The sequence below is a fragment of the Mesocricetus auratus genome, unplaced genomic scaffold (assembly GCF_017639785.1).
Source record: "Mesocricetus auratus isolate SY011 unplaced genomic scaffold, BCM_Maur_2.0 Super-Scaffold_2245, whole genome shotgun sequence".
Classification (NCBI taxonomy): Eukaryota; Metazoa; Chordata; class Mammalia; order Rodentia; family Cricetidae; genus Mesocricetus; species Mesocricetus auratus.
In genome coordinates, this window is record NW_024429180.1 from 45853210 (window position 1) to 45873383 (window position 20174).

Here is a 20174-nt window from a genome sequence, read left to right on the forward strand (position 1 = left end):
GTCCTAGCACTTCAGTGGCTAAGGCAAGACAGTAACTTCAAGGTTTGCTTAAGTTAGAATATGGACTTTGTGTTCAGTTAAAATAGCATAATGAAGTCCCATTTTAAAAATACATTTTAAAAACAAAAAGAAAACATCTCAAAAAATCCACTCCCTTAAAATCCAGTTATCTCATCCTTATTTATGTAATGGGCCCCCAGAATTTAGTACAACTGACACCATGTTAGAGACACCATTCTGACTTTAAAACATAACTCATAGGCTCCAAGACCCACGAAAGCAGAAACGAAGACCTAATCCAACAAAGACCTAGTCCATAGTTCCAGGATCCAGGAAAGCCCTTGTGATAGTTTAAATAATGGAGTACTACTCAGCAGAGAAAAACAATGGAATCTTGAAATTTGCAGGCAAATGGATGGCACTAGAGGAAACTCAGACACAAAAAGGCAAACATGGTATGTACTCACTCATATATGGATTTTAGTGTCAGCCTACAATCCTAGTGCCAGTGAGTCTGGGAAACAAGGAGGTTCCCAAGAGAGATGCATGATACCCCAGAGAAGTGGAATGAGCCAAGATCTCCTGAGCACATGGAGAAAATAGGGGGATGGGAGAGGGAACCCAGAAAAAGAGAGGGGGATAAGAGGAGAGGAGAAGAAGGCATGGGGGAGCAGGAAGGTTGAGTCGAGGTAAGAATAGAGGAGAGCAGGATGAGAGATACCACAATAGATGGAGTCATAATAGGCTCGGGGAGAGAGCTGACACTAGTGAGATCTCCAGAGATCTACAAGGATAACACCAACTGGCAAACTAAGCAATAGTGGAGAGACTACACTAATAGGCCCTCCTTGATGATAAGGTTGGTGACTACCCTATATGCCATCCTAGAACCTTCATTCAGTGACTGATGGAAGCAGAGACAGATACCCACAGCTACACACTGAACTGAACTACTGGAACCTAGTGACAGAGATGGAGGAGTGATGAATGAAGGGGTCAAGACCCACAAAGACAGCTGACCAGATAAGGGGGAGCTCTTGAATCCCAGATTGATGGCTGAGAGGCCAACAGGGGACTGATCTAGACTCCATGAATGTAGTCTCAGTGAAGAGGCCACAGAAATCACTGGGGCCTTGGATAGTAGATCAGTGTTCACCATGGTTTATGAATGATCTTTGGGAGCCCATTCCAAATAGAGGGATGCTCTCTCAGCCTGGACACATGGGGAAGGGCTCTGAATGAAATGATAGACTCTGAAGATCCCCCCCAAGGAGGGCTTCACCCTCCCTGGGAAATGATGTAGGGATGGGATGGGGGGCTGGGGGACTGGTGGAGGGACAAGGGAGGAGGGGAAGGAAAGGGAGCTGGGACTGACATGTGAAACTTTCACGTTTCTAATTTAAATAAAAACATATATTGAGAAAAAAAAGAATGGCCCTCATAGGCTCATACATTTGAATTCTTAGTCACCAGCGAGTCATAAAATTTGAAAGGAATAGAAGGATTGAGGTGTGGCCTTGTTGGAGAAAGTGTGTTACTGGGGGTGGGATTTGAGGTTTCAAAAGTTCATATCAAGTTCAGTGTCTCTTTTTTTTTTATTTTCAGATCAGAATGTAGCTCTCACCCACTCCTCCAGCATCATGTCTACCATGCATGCTGCCATGATGATAATGGATGAAACTTCTGAAACTACAAATACTTCCTTTTATAAGAGTTGCCTTGGTCATGGTGGGTTGTGGGATAATATTTTTATACACTATGAAGATGTGTTGCTGCTAAGGCTCATTCTGAATGGTTTAATAAAGAGATGAACGGCCAATATCTAGGCAGGAGAGGAGAGGAAGAATTTCTGGGAAGAGATAGGAACCCTGGGAAGGAATCAGAGAGGCAGGAATTCGCCAGTGATACATGGAGCAAGTTGAACATACAGTATGAAGGAGAGGTAATGAGCCATGTGGCAGAATGTAGATTAATATAAATGGGTTAATTGAAGGTTTAAGAGCTAGTTGGGAACAAGCCTAAGTTAAGGTCAGGCTTTGGTACTTAATAAGACATCTCTGTGTCATTATTTGGGAACTGGCTTTCCAAAGAAAGTTCTACTACAAAGGTGTCGACTCACAACAAAAGAACAGTGACTGGACAGTTCCGAAATGTATTAACATTATTATTATTACTATTATTATGGATTTTGTAGTGCAGAGAATAGACAGTTCCTAGGGGATGCTCAGAGCTTACCGTGCAGCTGTTGCAGCGAATTGGAACATAAGAATTTTGAGAGACATGCAGATGATGGAGGCCTGGCTTGTGAAGTTTCAGAGCAAAATAATGACTCTATCCGGACCACTTATGTGCTGTTTTGGATTAAAAATTTCTGGAAGTGAAACCCTTGCTTTATTGGGATAATTGAGGCTGGTTGGCTGAGACTGAAGAATCTTGCTATTATTAATTAGAGGTCAATATGATGGAGGTGAGATCTTCTGGGTTGCATTTCCTTAGAGGCAGTACACAGAAACTGTGCTGGTGGTGGGGGCTATGTCTACATTTCTATCTGGCAACCAAACCTGGTACTGTCTAAGTGTTTCCCACAGGTACTAGTTTTAGCAGCACAAACACTGCAGGATTGAAGGGGTCATTGAGAGGAGATGGGGATTGGCATGTGAGGCAGAGTTTGAGTCCCCAAGGAGGCCATTGATGAAGGTGCAGGCTCAATGGCAACGGAAATCCCAGAGTATTAGAGACACCAAGATCTTGGGGTGACCACCAACGGCAGTGACAGGTGTGGTGTGGAGCTATCTTGAGCCTGTGTGACAAGCTATCTGTACTGTAGATGGCAGATCTGGAGAGGTGGTACTACTCAAGCCTTTTGGAGCTTAAATGATAATGGGCCCCAGAGCTTGGGTAATGATCCATTTATCTGCTGGATTTTGGTTTTTATTTTATCTGATTGTAACTGTGCCTTACTTCTTTCTTCTCAGAATAATACTTTTACTTGTTTTGATTTTATAGGAGTCCACAGTTAAGATATCAGATATTTTAAAGAAATATTGAGCTTCTAAGTGGTTAATTTTTTTATAAGATTGTGAGACTTTAAAAGTTAAACCATGTTTTATATTGTGATAGTAACATGAGATTTGGGGGATAAACAAGAAAGGAAGTGTTTAAAATGTTGCGGCTTAATGGTGATGCATCAGGGCTGGAGAGATGGTTCAGTAGTTGAGAGCAGTGGCTGCTCTTCCAAAGGACCTGGGTTCAATCTCCAGCACCCACATGGCAGCTCACAGCTGTCTGAAATTCCAGTTCCAGGGGCTCTGACACCCTCACACTGGCATACATGCAGGCAGAACACCAATCTGCATAAAAAGGTGATGTATATTTGTGTCAAATTGACAAGGGGTTATCTTAGTGTCTGTTGTATTGCTCTGAAGAGACACCATGACCAAGGCGACTTATATAAGAAAGCATTTAATTGGGGACTGGCCTACAGTTTCAGAGGCTGAGTCCATTTTCAACATGGTGGGAAGCAGACAGGCAATGGAGCAGTAGCTGAGAGCCTTATAACCCGATCCACAGGTAGCGGGCAGAGAGAAAGAGACATACACTCAGGTTCTAGTGTGGGCTTTTGGAATTTTAAAACCCAACTCCAGAAACATACCTCTCTCAACAGGGACACACCTCCTCCAACAAGACCATACCTTCTAATTTTTCCAACTGTGGACTAAGCATGCAAGTATAGTCACCTGGAAAGAGGGAACATTAATGGTGCAATTGTTCTGTGTGTTTTATCTGTGGGGCATTTTCTTGGTTGATGTGGGAGAACCCGGGTTACCGTGGGAGATGTCATCCCTAAGCAGGTAATCCTGGGCTGTATAAGGAAGCAAGCTAAGAAAGCCAGGGGAAGCAAACAAGCCACTAAGCAGCATCCCTCCATGTGGGGACACCAGACCTTGAGCAGAAACCCACTTCCCCTTCGGCCTGGGAGCAGGCAGCTGTGAGATAATGTTTACTGAAAACAATTCAGTGCTATAAAGCTCTTGATAGGGCTCAGATAAGGGCTCGCTCACTGAAACACCATGACTTTGACACCCCCAACGGCTAGATGCTTCTTCCTGTCCCCCCTGCTGTTTCTCCCCGATTCTGGGGCCGGAGATTAAACCACCAGCCAGGAGGGTGAGAAGTCTGGGAGAGTTGTTGGAGAATTGTATGTAGATGGATGGCAGAAGTCCTTAAAAAGGGAAGCGTTTTTTCTTGGGGGGACTTCTTCTCTCCTAAGCGCACTTGGGGTCTCCTCCTAAGCTGACTTGGGAAGCATAAAGTTTTCTTAAAGCAACCGACCGGTCTCTGTGTCATCTATCCCGACCACCTCGCTACATTCTCGGATGCAGGCCGCACAGCAGGTGCGACACCTCCACACTTACTGCCTCTGTTTCTGTCTGAGCTACTTACCCGACTTCCCTAAACAACTTGCTGAGATCAGGATGTGTAAGCCAAATAAACCCTTTCTTCCCCGAAATGCTTTTGGTCATAGTGTTTATCACAGAACAGCAAACAGAACTGGGTGGTGGCGGCACACACCTTTAATCCGGAGGCAGTAGCAGGTGGATCTCTGTGAGTATGGGGCCAGCCTGGCCTACAGAGCTAGTTTCAGGACAGCTAGGGCTGTTACACAGAGGAAACCTGTCTCAAAAATAAGCAAGCAAAACAAAACAAAGCAAAACAAAACTCAGCAATCTAGGATAGTTGTACACCCACTGTGTAAGGTAAGGTACTATACTTACCAAGTTTCCTATGCCTTTCTTCACTCATGGGAAGACAAGAGAGGTCAGAGCATAAACCTGTTGTCAACCTCTGGCTACTTGGCTAAGAGTTCCAGTTTGTGTGACTTTCTGGAGTAAGGGAAGTAGTCCAGACTCTCTGACAGCCTTCTTGCTGTTGGAGTACCCCCATCTAATAGATCATCAGACAGCCACAGGACAGAGGAGCCTGGGGAGTCTCAAGTGCGTGCTTGCCTTTTGTCTGTTAAGCTTGTCTAGCGTAGAAACCCACCTATCCCTGCGCTCTGTGTAGTGTTCACCGATTGGGAGGTTAGTGGAACATGTGTGATTGATGGTTGTGTTAATCAGAGTAATACCAGGCATTACTCTGATTTGCAGGGCACCTGCAAATACTGTAACTGGGATGACTCAGGTTAAATGTTTCTTTCTTCAAAAATAAAAGCAAAAATCAATCCATCAAGCAAGCAAAGAGACCCTCACATAGGCTCCAGAACAATCCTTTATTGCCAGTTCACAACAGAAGTATCAATTGCGTGTCAGTCAGTAAACATTGGAGCCAAGGGGATAGGAACAAATTTCGTATACGAGAACCCCCTCCAGGCCTCAATTCGTTGATGACATTAGTTCTCTTGGGCTACAAAACTCTTTTCACATCCGGGGTGTGCAAGTGCTTCTATGGGGATGTGCGCGAGGGGAGACGGAATTAGTTCTCAGACAGCACAGGAATTACCCACTTTGAGCATCCAGTGCTAGTGAGGGTGTGGAGAAACGGCGAGTCTCCTGTTGGTGGGAAGGCTAAATAATGCAGGTGCGGTGTAAAACAGTGAGGTGGTACTCCCAGAATTAAAAATGGAATTACCTTGTCATTGAGCAATTTCTCTTCTGGGTATGTATCCAAAATAATCCGGAACAGAATCTCAGAGGGATGGTTGCACACTCAAGTTTACTGCAGTGTTATTTCCAGCAGCCAAGGGACAGACACTACCCAAATGATACCTGCATATCAGGAAACACGATTGAGCCTTTTAAAAGAAGGAAATCTAGACATTTGTTTCGACTTGGGTAAATCACGAAATGACCGCTGTTCTGTAAGCTCATAGAAGACATCCCATTGCGCTGGGTAGCTGCTGTTTGTTTGGTTTTTCTTCTTGGCACAAGCAAGAGTAACCTAAGAAGATGGAAACATAATTGAGAAAATGCCCTACTAAGACAGGTCTGTGGGCAAGCTTGTGGAGCTGATTGATGGCAGATGTGGCATAGCCCAGGGGCTGGGGGTCCTGGGTGCTATAAGAAACCATGCTGAGCAAGCCATGATGCAGTTCTGTGGGGATCACAGATCCTGGCCAGAAATGCACCCCTCCATCAGCCTGGGAGCAGGCAGCTGCACAATGTTTACAGAAAACATGTTTACTGAAAACAATTCAGTGCCATAAGCTCCTGATAAGGGCTTGATAAGGGCTTGATAAGGGCTTGATAAGGGCTTGATAAGGGCTTGCTCACTGAAACACCCTGACTTTGATCCCCCCCCACCCATGGCTAGCTACTTCTTCCTGCTCCCTGCTGTTCCAGATTCTGGTGCCAGAGATTTAACCACCAGCCAGGAGGAAGGAGAGGTCTGTGAGAGGTGTGTGAGAGGACTGTTGGAGATTTGTGCGTGTATGGATGGCAGAAGTTTTTCTGGAGGGAAGCGGTTTTCTTGGGAAGTTCTCCGAAGCCGATTTGGGGAGCATAAAGTTTTCTTAACTCAACCAACTGGTCTCTGTGTCATCTATCCAACCACCTCGCCACATTCTCGGATACAGGCTGCACAGCAGGCGCGGCACAGTTCTCCATGGGCTCTGCCTTCGCTCTTGCCCTGCCTTTCCTCAGTGATAAAGTGTTACCCGGAAGTGTAAGACAAAATAAACACTTTCCTCCCCAGGCTGCTTTTGGGCACAGTGTTCTGTCACAGATATAGAAATCCTAACTAAGACATCAATGCAGTTTAAATAATAGAAACAGAAAGTAGGGATGTGGTTGCCAAGGGCTGGAGGGAAAGAAGAGGGAAAATTTGCGCTTAATGGAAGTCACAGTTTTCCAAGACGAGAGAATTCTAGAGTGCTCCCCTCACAGCAATGTGAATATACTCAAAACCATTGAACTATACACTTTAAAATGGCAAAGATGAAAAATTCAACACTGTTCATTTATAAACACAATTTCAAAATCAGGTAAAGAAGTCTTGTAGTTTGGCCAGTAAAGTACTTGCTATGCAATTGTGAGGACCTGAATTTGATCTCTGGAACCTATGTTAAAAAAAAAAAACCTAAAAATCCCGGTGTGGTTTCCTCTCATCAGGCAGTGCTGGTAACGTGGCCACAGGCAGATGATCCCTGGGACTCGCTGGCCCCACCTTATCTAATTGTCAAGTTCCAGCCCTCCCCCCCCCACATATACAGTTAAAAAATTTTTCCTGAAGTACTATTCAGCGGAAAAAACAATGGGATCTTGAAATTTGCAGGCAAATGGAAGGCATTAGAGGAAATGATCCTGAGTGAGGTAACCCAGACACAAAAGACAAACATGGCATGTACTCACTCATATATGGATTTTAGATATGGATCAGGGGAGTGTCAGCCTACAATCCCAGTGCCAGTGAGTCTGGGAAACAAGGAGGTTCCCAAAAGAGATGCATGATACCCCAGAGAAGTGGAATGAGGCAAGATCTCCTGAGCAGATTGGGAACATCGGAAGAGGAGAGAGGGAACCAGGAAAAAGAGAGAGGGATAAGAGGAGTGGAGAAGAAGGCATGGGGGAGCAGGAAGGTTGAGTCGAGTAAGAATAGAGGAGAGCAGAATGAGAGATACCACAATAGATGGAGTCATAATAGGCTCGGGGAGAGAGCTGACACTAGTGAGATCTCCAGAGATCTACAAGGATAACACCAACTGGCAAACTAAGCAATAGTGGAGAGACTACACTAATAGGCCCTCCTTGATGATAAGGTTGGTGACTACTCTATATGCCATCCTAGAACCTTCATTTAGTGACTGATGGAAGCAGAGACAGATACCCACAGCTACACACTGAACTGAACTACTGGAACCTAGTGACAGAGATGGAGGAGTGATGAATGAAGGGGTCAAGACCCACAAAGACAGCTGACCAGATAAGGGGGAGCTCTTGAATCCCAGATTGATGGCTGAGAGGCCAACAGGGGACTGATCTAGACTCCATGAATGTAGTCTCAGTGAAGAGGCCACAGAAATCACTGGGGCCTTGGATAGTAGATCAGTGTTCACCATGGTTTATGAATGATCTTTGGGAGCCCATTCCAAATAGAGGGATGCTCTCTCAGCCTGGACACATGGGGAAGGGCTCTGAATGAAATGATAGACTCTGAAGATCCCCCCAAGGAGGGCTTCACCCTCCCTGGGAAATGATGTAGGGATGGGATGGGGGGCTGGGGGACTGGTAGAGGGACAAGGGAGGAGAGGTGGGAGAGGGAGCTGGGATTGACATGTGAAGCATTCATGTTTCTAATTTAAATAGAAACGTATATTGAGGAAAAATTTCCTTGAAGTTTCTTTGTAGACATAAATTCTTTGGCAGCGGAGTCACTTGGATTTTTTTATCTGGATGTATTTTTCAGCTTTTGTTTTTCAGAATTTTTTAAAAGATTTTATTTATTTATCATGTGTATAGTATTCTGCCTGCATGTATGTCTGCAGGCCAGAAGAGGGCACCAGATCTCATTATAGATGGTTGTGACCCACCATGTAGGCGCTGGGAATTGAACTCACGACCTCTGGAAGAGCAGCCAGTGCTCTTAACCTCTGAGCCATCTCTCCAGCTCTTGAATTTTCTTATACCAAGATTTGCTTGTAATTTGGGTTTGGGGGTCTGAAGTGGTTGGTTCCAGGATCTTTGGGTCTGCTGACCAAGGGTCACTACCCTTTTTCTACCCCAATGGGCAAAAGTAACTGGGACTCTTAGTGGCTCTGGAGGTGACAGATTTGAAAGAGCTAAGGATGGAGGGATGGGTGTTCTGGCTTTAATGCAGGTTCTACATGTAATATAACTGTTTAGTTGTATTTTTCTATCAGAACAGTGCTTCTTAAACCCTTGGGATTTCCTGACAGGACATCCTTTGGAACACATCAGGTTATGCTAGTGGAATGACTTTGGGGGTGGGGGTGGTTGCCAGAGGAACCAATCAGGTAATTAGAAGGTTGGAACTTTCAGCAAACGTCTACCTCTGGGGAAGTAGGAAGGACGTGACATTTAGTTAAGTGATCAAAGGCTAATGATTTAATTAAATTTGCCTACATAATGGAACTCCACAAATTCTTCTAAACAACAGAGTTCAGACATTGGTGTTGAAGGTGCTGGGAGGCAGGTGTGTCTAGAGAAGGCCTGGAGCTTTATGACGTTAACCCATCTGGCAGCTCACCCTTTATCACTGCCAATTCACCCTCCTGAGCTACGTGCCTCTAATAAAGCTGTGATCCTAAGCAAAGTGCTGTCCTGTGTTCTGAGAGACAGCTATTGAACTTGAGGAGCAGCTTAGGGAAGCCCCTGCACAGCTAACCAGTTACAAGGACAGGTGGCGCCGATCTGACCATCTGGGATTGGTACCCAAAGTAAAAGATCATCTTGTAGGACTGAGCCCCTAACTTGTCGGAACGTGACACTAAGTCCATGTAGCTGGTATCAGAATGGAACGGAACTGGAGTTCCTCAGTAGCGCCAAGCCTCCCCAGGTCTGCACAGTTAATGTTTCTCCTTTCCTAAGTAATGCGGTTGAAGTAGATGCCACCTATGAAGGGAGGCAGAGGCTCAAGCCAGCTTGCCAGTGAGGTATGAGTGGCAGCCAGGCTGACAAAACAAGGGCTAGTGTTAAGGCTATTGTGTGTCACGCTGACCCGGGCTAGCCACGTGGGCATAGCCAGCAGCAATTCTTCCTTCCTGCAGAAGCCTCATTCCCACCTGAGATGCTCAGAGAGAGGCCATGAGCTCAGGAAAACACCATATTGTTCTGTGATGTCACCTCTGGAATGTTCTGAGTGTTTTGGTGACCAGCTTATGCATAGGACCTATACCTGGCACCTCACATTGGTATGGCTTTTTACTTGATATAGAAATCATAGTGTAAAACTAGGAAGAGTTGTGATGATTTCTGCTTCAAAGACTTGTAAGAGGGCTTTCTATCAGTCAATTCCTGTCTTGGTTTTTGTTCAGTTATCAGTACCGATCAGTTACCAATCACTGAGCAGTAAGACTTCTGGTCAGGTACCACGTACATATGCCTTGAGACTGAGATTTTTTATAAGGTATATAATTGGTAAGAAGGGCATAAATGTGGAGAAAGAAATGTATTTCAGGTGAGCCACTGAGGCCCTGAGGATGGGTTGAGAAGGAGAAATCTAATTTTTTCTTTTTCACAGCACTCGAGGCCAAATTTTACAAGAAAGAGAGATACCAGATCTGAAATCCTAGAAATTCCAATCAATGTGGTTCTACCTCAGGTAGGGACAATCATGGAAGGCTGTAACTTGCTAGAATAACCCTGTTTCTAAGCTTTACAGAACGCACAGAGGAGTCAGCCACTCAGATTCTTGTCATGGTTTTTTCCTGCTTATGTGCCTTGTGGAGGACACATGGATTTGCTGAACCTTGGGATCCTCTGGCCTTGAGTGAGGGGACTGGGTTGGATGGTCAGGTCCTCCAGTGCTAGCCTTTCAAGATCTGTTGATACTATGATAAAAATCTAACCTTCCCAAAGGAGACCCTTCATTGCTTGGTAGTCTGAGAACTAGAGTCAACCTTGTATCCAGACGCATAAGAATGAACACAGGAGCTGAAACCCTAGAATGGAGCCCATCTGCAGTTGTCAAGAGGATTAAGCCCTGCCATAGGCCAAAGATGGTTTCCTGGGGGTGAATGTCCACTTGTTTCTTTTGAGGCCAGTGAATGGTTAAAACCCTTGCAGCTTGTGGTACCCAGGTCTCTCTCACACAGCAATTTTCTCAGAGGGACTCCCTTTCACTTGGAGTGTTCCTTCTGTTGCTATGTCACAAAGGGGTGGCCTTGCTTTCTCCATAGTCACCCAAGAGCTCATTGGAAGACCAGGGTCATGCAACCAGTGGAAGGGAAATGTAGGATGGAGCGACCCAAGGCACAGGTAATTTCCCTAAAGTTTGGTCTAGGGAGGTATGTACAAAAGAGGATGGATCTCTAGCTGGTGTTCTCTGTTGGTGTAATTATAATCAGCTCAGCAAATATGGTCAGGAGGAGACAGAAACACAGGATGAGGAAATCACCTGTGTATTTGTTTTCCTTACAGCATTATGGTGAACAGCCGCGGTTACATCTCAGCTCATGATAGCTAAGCCAGAATATTAGGCAACTATGTCCTGGGCATCCTATAGAAGAACAAGGACCCTTTCTAGGTCTGATCCCTAACACATAGAATACACATCTGTGTGTGAGGGTGGGCGTGGTTCCTTTGGTACCTTACTAGCCCACATATCAGGGGCAGACAGGAGATGCCAGCCTAGATGTGGGATTGGGAATGGGGTTGGGGATAAGATTTGAAAGTAGTTGTATTACTTGCTGTTCACATTGTGGTGACCAAATACCTGGCAGGAAGCAAGTTAAGGGGGAAAGTCTATTTTAGATCTTGGTTCATGGGGTAAATCCATTGTGCACCGGAAGCTACGGTGGTGGGGTCACTGCCTCACATCGCGGCAGATCAGTGTTTTATTCAGTCCAGGATGCTAGCTCATGAGCACTAACCACATTCAGTATGGGCCTCCCCTCTGTTAGTCCTTCCCCATAAAGTCCCCACAGACACATCCAAGGATGTGTGCCTTGCTAATGCCCTAGGTGTTTCTTAAGCTGACACAAAACCTTACTGCCATGTGATAGAAAGATTAGAAAGATCCATCTACCCTTGGCATGACTTTGTCCCTAGCTCCCAGCACAAGCTTAGCAGTCAAGGAGAAAAGGTGGTTGAGAAGTCTTGGGTTTGTTCCTGTGCTGTAGGGCCTGGTGCCACTACTTGGGTCTTGGAAGGCGGAGGGATATGAAAGGAAGGGGTCACTGCTGTCTGGAGATGTGGCCTCGAGTGTGCCCGCCAGGCTTAGTCAGCAGTCATCTATTGGTCACTTAAGCAAGCAACTGGTGTTGGAAAGCAGGAAGAGTCTATTTCTTCAATGTGGCAACACTGGAAGGAGAAAAGAAGTTATCTAGTGATCCTCTGAGTGCATCTGGGACATGAAGTTTGGGTTTAAGTAGAGGTGCAGAGGTTCACATAGCTAAGCAGTCCTGGTCTGGGCGGGGTCCAGCCCAGCATCATTGTGTCATCCCAGTCTCTTCTGTGGGTGTCTGACAAGTTATTATGATGTGCGAAATCTCTGAGAGACAGTCTTCCCTCTGCTGCCACCAGCATTCTCAGCCTTTACATTTTCCAAACGTAAGGCTCCTGGAGAACTTTCTTGGTGTCCATTGTTTCAATAATCTGATAGCTAGAAGGATGGATGTAAGTATCTCTTTAGGATATCTTCATTCCTGCCAGGATGTTACAGGCACAAGCTAGACAACCTGTCTGGACACCCTAGACTGGTCCTCTTGGGTAGGGAAAGGCCTGTACACTCATGTCCCTCCTCAAATGGGATAGTGGGGGGCAGGATTATCACGAGACGCAAGATGAGGAAGGCTATCGTGTTGGCCACAGTACAAGTATAAGGCAGAGATTTCACAGCTGTTGGAATTGGGAGGCTCAGTAACAAGGGGGGAGCTGAGGTTTAACCCAGGTCAGGGTCCAGCCTGTCATGCTGTTCAGTGGGGTCAGGTGATGTCTTAGCTCTAACTCTTGTCTTGCTTCTAGAAGCTGGTGCATCTTCTCCCCTCATCTAGACTGTGGCTGCTAACCCCCAAGCTGCCTGTACGTTTCCTCTCCAGGTAGCTTCATTCTGAGTTGACTTCCTTCTCTTTGGAAGGGAATTGTAACAGCGCCTCTGGCTCCCAGCTCTTTGGGGTGGCTGGAGTTCTCAATTACACTGCAAATGCTATGATTCACTAGTTACGGCCTTTAGGTCTTTTCAGGTCTTATTGATTTCACATTTTTCTTCCTCACATTGAACACATGCTTTTTTTCTTCTAGAACATTAGCTTGCAAGCCATAGTGTTATTTCCTGTCCAAGCAACTGATGTCCTTCTACACACAGACTCACTTTTCCAGGCATTGAAGCTTCCCCAGTGAGCTCTCTGAGTTTCATTTAGACACTGTTAGTGCTAGACTGTCAGTGGAAGATTAGCGCGAGGTCGTCAATGAGAGAACTGCATCTGGGTCAGAATGCGCGCTGACAGTACTTCCCAGAGCCCACTCCATTTCCCTTTGTCTTTTCCTCCTTCCTCTTTGGCTCACGGCAAGGCCAACTGGAATAGCTTCAGAGCAAGATTTTAGGAGAGTCTATCAATTATCTGAGATGACTACATCGGATATCTTTATTCTCTTTGCTGTTAGCATTAAAAATCTATCAAAACCAATCACATTTACTTCGTGAATTATCTTTCCATTTGTTAGCATTTAGTAAAACACACTATATTTAGCTGTTTAGCATAGGTGAGAGGTTTTTTTTTATGACAGTGGGACTCAGCTGTGAAAGTTAGCACTGTGGTGTTTCCTTCTAGTACTCTGGTGACTTTCAGTTTCCCATGCATTAAAAGAACTTCAGCTGGCTGAGCATTCCCTACTGTTAACCCTCAATAGTGTTGGGGAAGCAGGCACTTTAGAAACTTGGTCAGCCGGCTTGGGCTTTCTGGGAGCATGAGGATGTCCCTTCTGGATGGGGAGAAGACTTCAGTGCTGTTTCCTTCGTTTTCTGTTACTACAACAAATGTCCAAGGACAGACAGTTCACAAAGAATGAAGAGCATGGCTCTATACTAGCACCTGGTCATCCGTGTTGTGTCCTACCGTGGTGGAGGGCATCATTTGGTGACATACAGCAAGCCACAGGGAGCTCACTTTATAACAGATGTTCCTGCGACAGCCCGCCATGATCCAGTCCACTTTGCGAAGGTCTCACTTCTCAAACGCCATTAATATGCGACTTTGGGGTTTAAGCTCCCAGCACATGAATTATAGAGGACACATTCAAATCACAACAGTGCATGTCAGCTAAGCCTGAATGCTCACTGTCTAGTCCCGCTCCCAAACTCTTTAGGGGGGAAGGCCACCAATCCCAGTAACTCCATCTGAGAAGATTTCTCCTTGAGAGTTCTAGTCTTTAGAAATCATACAGCACCCGCAGAGACTCTGGCAGTATCCCCCCCCCCCCTTTCTCCATTGCCTTTTGTTCCCTTTGATCAGTTGGCTGCTCTGCTGTGTTTTCCAGGATCCCTGGAAATAATGTGCTGTGGGGGGGGGGGGCAATGACTCACACTAAGAATGCCGGGTAAAGGTAGTAGGATATTTATTCAGACAGAGAGAAGTAACTTACTGGGAAGCTGGGAAGCTCTCTGAAACGTGGCCAGAATCCAAGAGGAGAGCGTGCCAGGCGGCCCTCTCTATTTATTCCCCTCTCCCTCACGTACTGTAGCCACGCCCGTTGGGGTGGGGCGTGGCTAAAGCTGCAGGTATGTCTCTCCCTACAGTGTGCTATTGGTGATTTAAAGCATCTTCATTAGAAATGAAATACCAGGAGGGGTCGGGCAGGGAACTTAATCCCCAAAGTCACATATTAATGGTATTTGAGAAGTGAGACTTTTGCAAGGTGGACTAGATCATGGCGGGCTGTCGCAGGAACATCTATTATAAAGTGAGCTCTCTGTGGCTTGCTGTGCTCAGGAAGGATTCCAGCCCATAGGTAGAGTTTCAGGCACCCGTGAGGGCCATGTATGTATCCAAGGCTCTCTTCCTGGATCCCCAGCACTATGCATTGTTGGGTCACAGCTATGAGTATACTACCCTGGCTCCTGAAGACAGTCTCTTGGTCATTTAACACCGAATGGGGGAGGTGTGACGAGCCTCAGAGTCACATGTGCGCCCCTTCCACAACTTCATTCCCTATTCTGCCACGAAAGAGCCAACTTTGTTCTTTTTCACCCATCTGCTTTCCATCTCTATGTGAGAACATGTCCCAAAGCCCAAGAAGAGACTTCCTTCATGGAACCTCCCAGGATCAGTAGAACCTTCCATGATGTTCCAAATGCAGACAGACCTCTTGCCAGGACCCAGGTCATCAAACAGATTAGATCACCCAATGGGAGAAATCTGGGACTATCATTGACCTGGCCCAAGACCCCTTTGGAGAAGGACAGGGATCTGAATGCCAGTTGAAGGAGACTGGGGTCTTGAATCTACGTGTATTTGCTCAGCCTTGTTACTTACATTTTGGCAGAGCCTTTTGTAAAGCAATGCTTTCAGTATTTCACGGTGGTTTAGAACAGGAATTTGTAAATATTACCAGCAGGATTCTTTGGTCTTTGTGACACTTTGTCTACCACCTGTTCTCTTACAAACCCAAGAAGCAGGCACAGCAGCCACATGCTCATTTTCAGAGGTGATGGAGAAACAAGGACGTCTCAATGGGACTCAGTCTTGGGAGTTTTGAGATTAAGGCTCTTGGGGCTTTGGATTCTAGGTTCAAGATGATGAACATGGTTGCTGTCCTGGCTTCATTTCTGTTGTAGTGATGAACTGTCCCCAGTATGAACTGCTTAGGGGAGCAAGGGTTTATCTTTTTTACAATTACAAGTTACAGCCCATCACTGTAAGGAAGGCAAGACAGGAAGGGGAGACACCTAACCACATCCACATCAAGAGCAGAGGGAGGCTAATTACATGTGCTCTTCTGGTATTTAGCTTACTTTCTCCACTCTTACATAGTCCAGGACCCAAACCCAGGGTATGTCGCTACACATTGTGGGCTGGATCTTCCCATATCAAGTAACCCAATTTAGAAAAAAAAAACAAAATAAAAAGAAAACCCTTCACTGGTGTTCCACAGGACATCCCAATTGAGAATCCCCCCTCCCTTCCAGGTGATTCTAGATTGTGTTGATGATTAAAACCACCCATCATGGATGTCCATCCAGTCAGTATGCTGTGTGCAGGAGGAAGCCTTTACAGGGGTTGCTTTTAGATTTTGAAATATTTGAATATGTAGATGGAGACAGAAGGGAGGGAGGTTTCTCAGGGAATGGAGCCCAAGCACAAACATTAAATACGTATCTACATAGCGTATACAACTCATAATAATTTTATGCACTATTTTAGTGCACCTGTGTCTTTTCATGAAGACAGGTGTAGAATTTCTTACTTGTGGCATCCCGTGGGTGATCACAAAGATTTAGATTTTGGAACTGAGATTCTCCAGGTTAGGGATGTTCAAGCTAAGCTAAAATAATATTTCATTTGCCAGTGTTGTGAGGATTAAGTGAATTATGTAGGTCAAATGCAACCTCGTAACCAGCTGGGCAGCCTGCAGATGTCTGCAACTCCAGCTCTGAGGGACCTTGCCCAAATTCTTATAACTGATACCTGGCAAGGACTGAAGCTGAAGAGAAAAAAAAAAAACACTATTGATTCTGAAATCCATGCCTTTAGTTTCTAGCATATGATTGGATCTTATTATCTTTGGATTTCATTTTTTGAGACAGGGTCATTCTCTATGCAGCCCTGGTTTGTCTGGGACTTGCTATGTCGAGCAGGATGGCTACATCCTGGTTACATTCCTATATGCACTGCCTCCACGTAGCCGGGGTTACAGGCTGTGCAAGGCATAGCTCATCATTCATGGACTTTATAGTTATGGATTTATAGACCTTTGGGTATTCCAGCATCAGAGCTCATAGAATACTTGGGGTCATTCTTGGATCCATAGAGAATCTGCGTGGGAGTATATGGCCAAGCACTGGTCTCCAGGCACCCCAAGTTTGAACTCTCATCCTGGAAAATAGTGTCCTGTTTGCAGTTCATATACCACTGTGTTTCTGAAACTTGTGCTTCCTGTTGGTGGTTTCCTCGCATAAAGTGGCATCTACACACCCTGTTAAAGACTGTTGCTAATTACAGTGTGTCTACGCTGTGCCTCCCAGAGCAAACTTGTTAGATAAGCTCTGCTCAGGCCCGGTGCATACACTGTCGATCTACAGATTCGCGAGGGCGCCTTTATACAGAAGCAATGATCAATGACCAGAGCCTTATCGGAATCTAACCCAGCATCTCCCCTAGGGACCATGATTCAGTGTTCATTAATTCAAGAAGAAAGGTACCCAGAATAACAAAGGCTGACTGGATTTCCTTGGGAGGATCCTGGAGGCCCACTAGTATCCTCAGTCACTTTCTCCTTTAACAGTTTCCTTGCTCTCTCCCACAGAGGGGCACCGCTGAGCCCTTCCTGAGGTTGCACAACCTGTACAGCACTCCTCGCTGCTCCAGGCAGGCTGGGTTGCCCCGGATGAGCCGCAGGGTAGTCAGCCAGCATTCCTACCCACTCAACCGCTTCTCCTCGGTGCCCTTTGACCCCATGGACCGCCCCACCTCCCAGGCTGACCTGGAACTGGACTACAACCCTCCCAGGGTGCAGCTCAGCGATGAGATGTTTGTCTTCCAGGACGGGCGGTGGGTGAACGAGAACTGCCGCCTGCAGTCCCCTTACTTCTCCCCCTCCTCCTCCTTCCACCACAAGCTGCACCACAAGAGGCTGGCCAAGGAGCATCTGCTGCAGGAGGAAAACAAGTCCCTACGGGATGAGAACCGGGCCCTGAGGGATGAGAACAAGGCCCTCCGCAAGGAGAACAAGATACTGCAGGTCTTTTGGGAAGAGCACAAGGTTACCCTGGGCCACGAGGAGAGTTCGTCCTCCTCGCCCCTGCTGCACAAGGAAACGGCCTCCCAGGAAGTGGTGAAGAAGGACAATGGCACCTTGCCTGCCCAGCGGAGCAAGGAGAACACCCTACAGCTCATTCGAGAGGAGAACCGGGCCCTCCAGCAGCTGCTGGAGCAGAGGCAGGCCTACTGGTCCCAGGCAGAAGACAACGCAACTTCTGCCGAGGAGGGCAAGCCGACCCCCTCACCCAAGGAGGAGCCCCATAATCCTGGGCTTCTGCCGGACCAGAGCCCAGGCCTCTCCTCCCCATTTGAGGAGCACAAGGGGCCGCCTGCAACACAGGAGGACTCTAAGACACTGCGCGCCCTGAGGGAGATGGTTAACAACTTATCTGGACCATCTGGGGAAGAGGAGGGCAAAGTAGGCCCCAACCTGGCTGACAGCACTCAGCCTCTGCAGCTGCTGAGAGAGATGAGCCAGGCGCTGCAGGCCCTGAGGGAGGAGAACCGGCTGCTGCAGGAGGAGAACCGGGCTCTGCACGTCCTGCGTGAGGAGCATCGAGTCTTTCAGGAGGAGAACAAGGCCCTGTGGGAGAACAACAAGCTGAAACTCCAGCAACGGCTGGTCATCGACACGGTGACTGAGGTCACAGCCCGGATGGAGATGCTCATTGAAGAGCTGTATGCCTTCATGCCAGCCAAGAACAGTAAAGATCCCAAGAAGCCCAGCAGGGTCTGAGGCCTTGGCAGCTGATGTAGACACAGATCAAGCACAGCGCAGGAGACCAGAGAGAATCCCCAGCCTCCCTTTGTCCTCCTCACCTTTGCAGCCCCCAGCGCATGTCTGTGGAACAGCAGAGAAAGGGCCGTCCTACACCCAGAGACACAATAAAGGCGGAGGAGGCTGGGGCAGCCAACACCAATGTAGAGTTTTGGCTTCTTCTTGTCCTCTGTTGTCATTACTCTTTTAACACCCCACTTCCTCTTCTGCTTCCTGTCCCCCTCTCCCCTCCCCCTCCTCACCCACCTTCTTATTATCCAATCCCCCTTCCTCTTTTCAACCCCTATGCTTTTCCTCCCCTTTTCTAGACTTAGCTGGCTATGGTGGTACATTTCTGCATTCTTAGGTTCAGAAAGCAGGAGGAGTGTGAATTTCAGACCCTACCTAGACTAGTATAGTAAAAGAGGAAGGGGCTGAGGTCGGCACGTGACATGGCATGATAAACAATGACTTTAGTCTTTAAAGCAAAATTGAGCTGAAAGTCAAAGTCCCTATAGACCTCTGCCCATACTCATCAGTGTCCCCTGCTAAGATTTATAAAAACAGACGAATCTACAATGACTCATCCAGAGTACATAGTTTGTTAGGATTCTCCTTAGACCTTGAGCCAGGAACCGTAACTCACCCTTCTCCTGGAGGTCTTGGCATGTTGGGACCCTCGGTATCCTTAGAACCCTGTGTGTGTGTGTGTGTGGTGGGCACTCTCATCTCTAATAGACATGGGAGCCAGAGTTCTAAGACAGTCACCGACTCACAGGTAAGAAAAGCTGTGTGGGGACTCATACTACAGGTCAGGTCAGGCTTCTTCATGACACTGTCAGTTTCCTAGTCCCTAAAAATTAAAGGTGCTTTTGGTGTCTGTTTTCCAGATTTAAGAACTTGACAAGTCTCATCCCCAAAGCTACATCAGAAATCCCAGAGGAGGGGGGACAATATGAGGTTTTCTTCTCACTAGTCAGTTGCATGTTTGCTCTGTACCCAGGGTGGACATTGACAGATGTACAGGAGAAGGCTAGTCATTTATTCTTTCATGTCACCTGAATCTGAAAAATGGGAACTGGTTGTTGATGGGCCTCTGGGCCTTAGAAGTTTTTCCTCCTCTGTTTGTTCAATTAATTCATCATTCAGGGTATCATAAATATCACACCTATTTAAGTCAGGTTACTAACCCCAGGGTGTGTGTGTGTGTGTATGTGTGAGGGGGGTTACTTTTGTCTTTTGATGAAACCAAATCGATTCTGTTATGCTGTACAACGGGAAGACAAAAGACACACTGCTCAGGTTTGTGTTCCCAATATTTAACTTGGATTAATCTACATAACAGCAGTTAAATGTTGTCTCATGAGCTGAGAGTACTCAGGGAACTTAATACTATTTAGCCACGTCAACTTTCTCTGTCGGGAAGAGTCTAAATGGATAAAAAAAAAAAAGCCAGACAAGCCATAAGATGCCATTTTTATGGTGTGGGGGAGATTTATTTCATAACATTGCTTCCTTGTACAGCACAGTGCAATCTGTCAGACTGCCAGCACTCTAGTGGAATCTAATTTACAGTGGAACAGTAAGAAAGTTTACTGTTTTTTTTAAAAATTTTACTTTTTTAATGTGTATTGTTTTTATTGCATGTAGGTCTATGTGAGGGTGTCAGATCTTGGAGTTATAGACAGGGGTATTTCAGATACCCTCAGTGAGCTTTCTTAACTTTCTGGATTAGGAAGTCTTTTTTTTTTAAATCTAGTTCAATGGTCTGGTGAATGGGGAAAGATTTTAATCTTTAGACAGGGTAGATTTCTGTATTAATTC

General features: G+C 46.2%; 1 protein-coding gene across 3 annotated transcripts; it reads left to right on the top strand.

Annotated features, from left to right (window-relative positions):
- Positions 1-9708: 9708 nt before the first annotated feature.
- Positions 9709-18513, top strand: Cby2 (chibby family member 2). 3 transcript variants are annotated; one of them, XM_040729973.1, is made up of 4 exons: positions 9777-9868; positions 10198-10278; positions 10856-10934; positions 17139-18513. In XM_040729973.1, exons 2-4 carry the CDS (start codon positions 10262-10264, stop codon positions 18327-18329), a joined length of 1287 nt encoding a protein of 428 aa, XP_040585907.1. In that variant the 5' UTR covers positions 9777-9868; positions 10198-10261; the 3' UTR covers positions 18330-18513. The 3 variants fall into 3 exon arrangements, with proteins under 3 accessions (XP_005071014.1, XP_040585956.1, XP_040585907.1); XM_005070957.4 differs by lacking the exon at positions 10856-10934 and having other exon boundaries at positions 9709-9868; XM_040730022.1 differs by lacking the exons at positions 10198-10278; positions 10856-10934 and having other exon boundaries at positions 9710-9868.
- Positions 18514-20174: the final 1661 nt, after the last annotated feature.

What these genes read in the sequence shown, in the direction of transcription:
- Cby2 (XM_005070957.4), top strand. Translation starts at nt 9,794, where the DNA reads ATGTCACCTCTGGAATGTTCTGAGTGTTTTGGTGACCAGCTTATGCAT. An exon ending in ATACCTGGCACCTCACATTG is followed by an intron (nt 9,869 to 10,197) that starts GTATGGCTTTTT and finishes TCTTTTTCACAG; the next exon opens with CACTCGAGGCCAAATTTTAC. An exon ending in TCAATGTGGTTCTACCTCAG is followed by an intron (nt 10,279 to 17,138) that starts GTAGGGACAATC and finishes TCTCTCCCACAG; the next exon opens with AGGGGCACCGCTGAGCCCTT.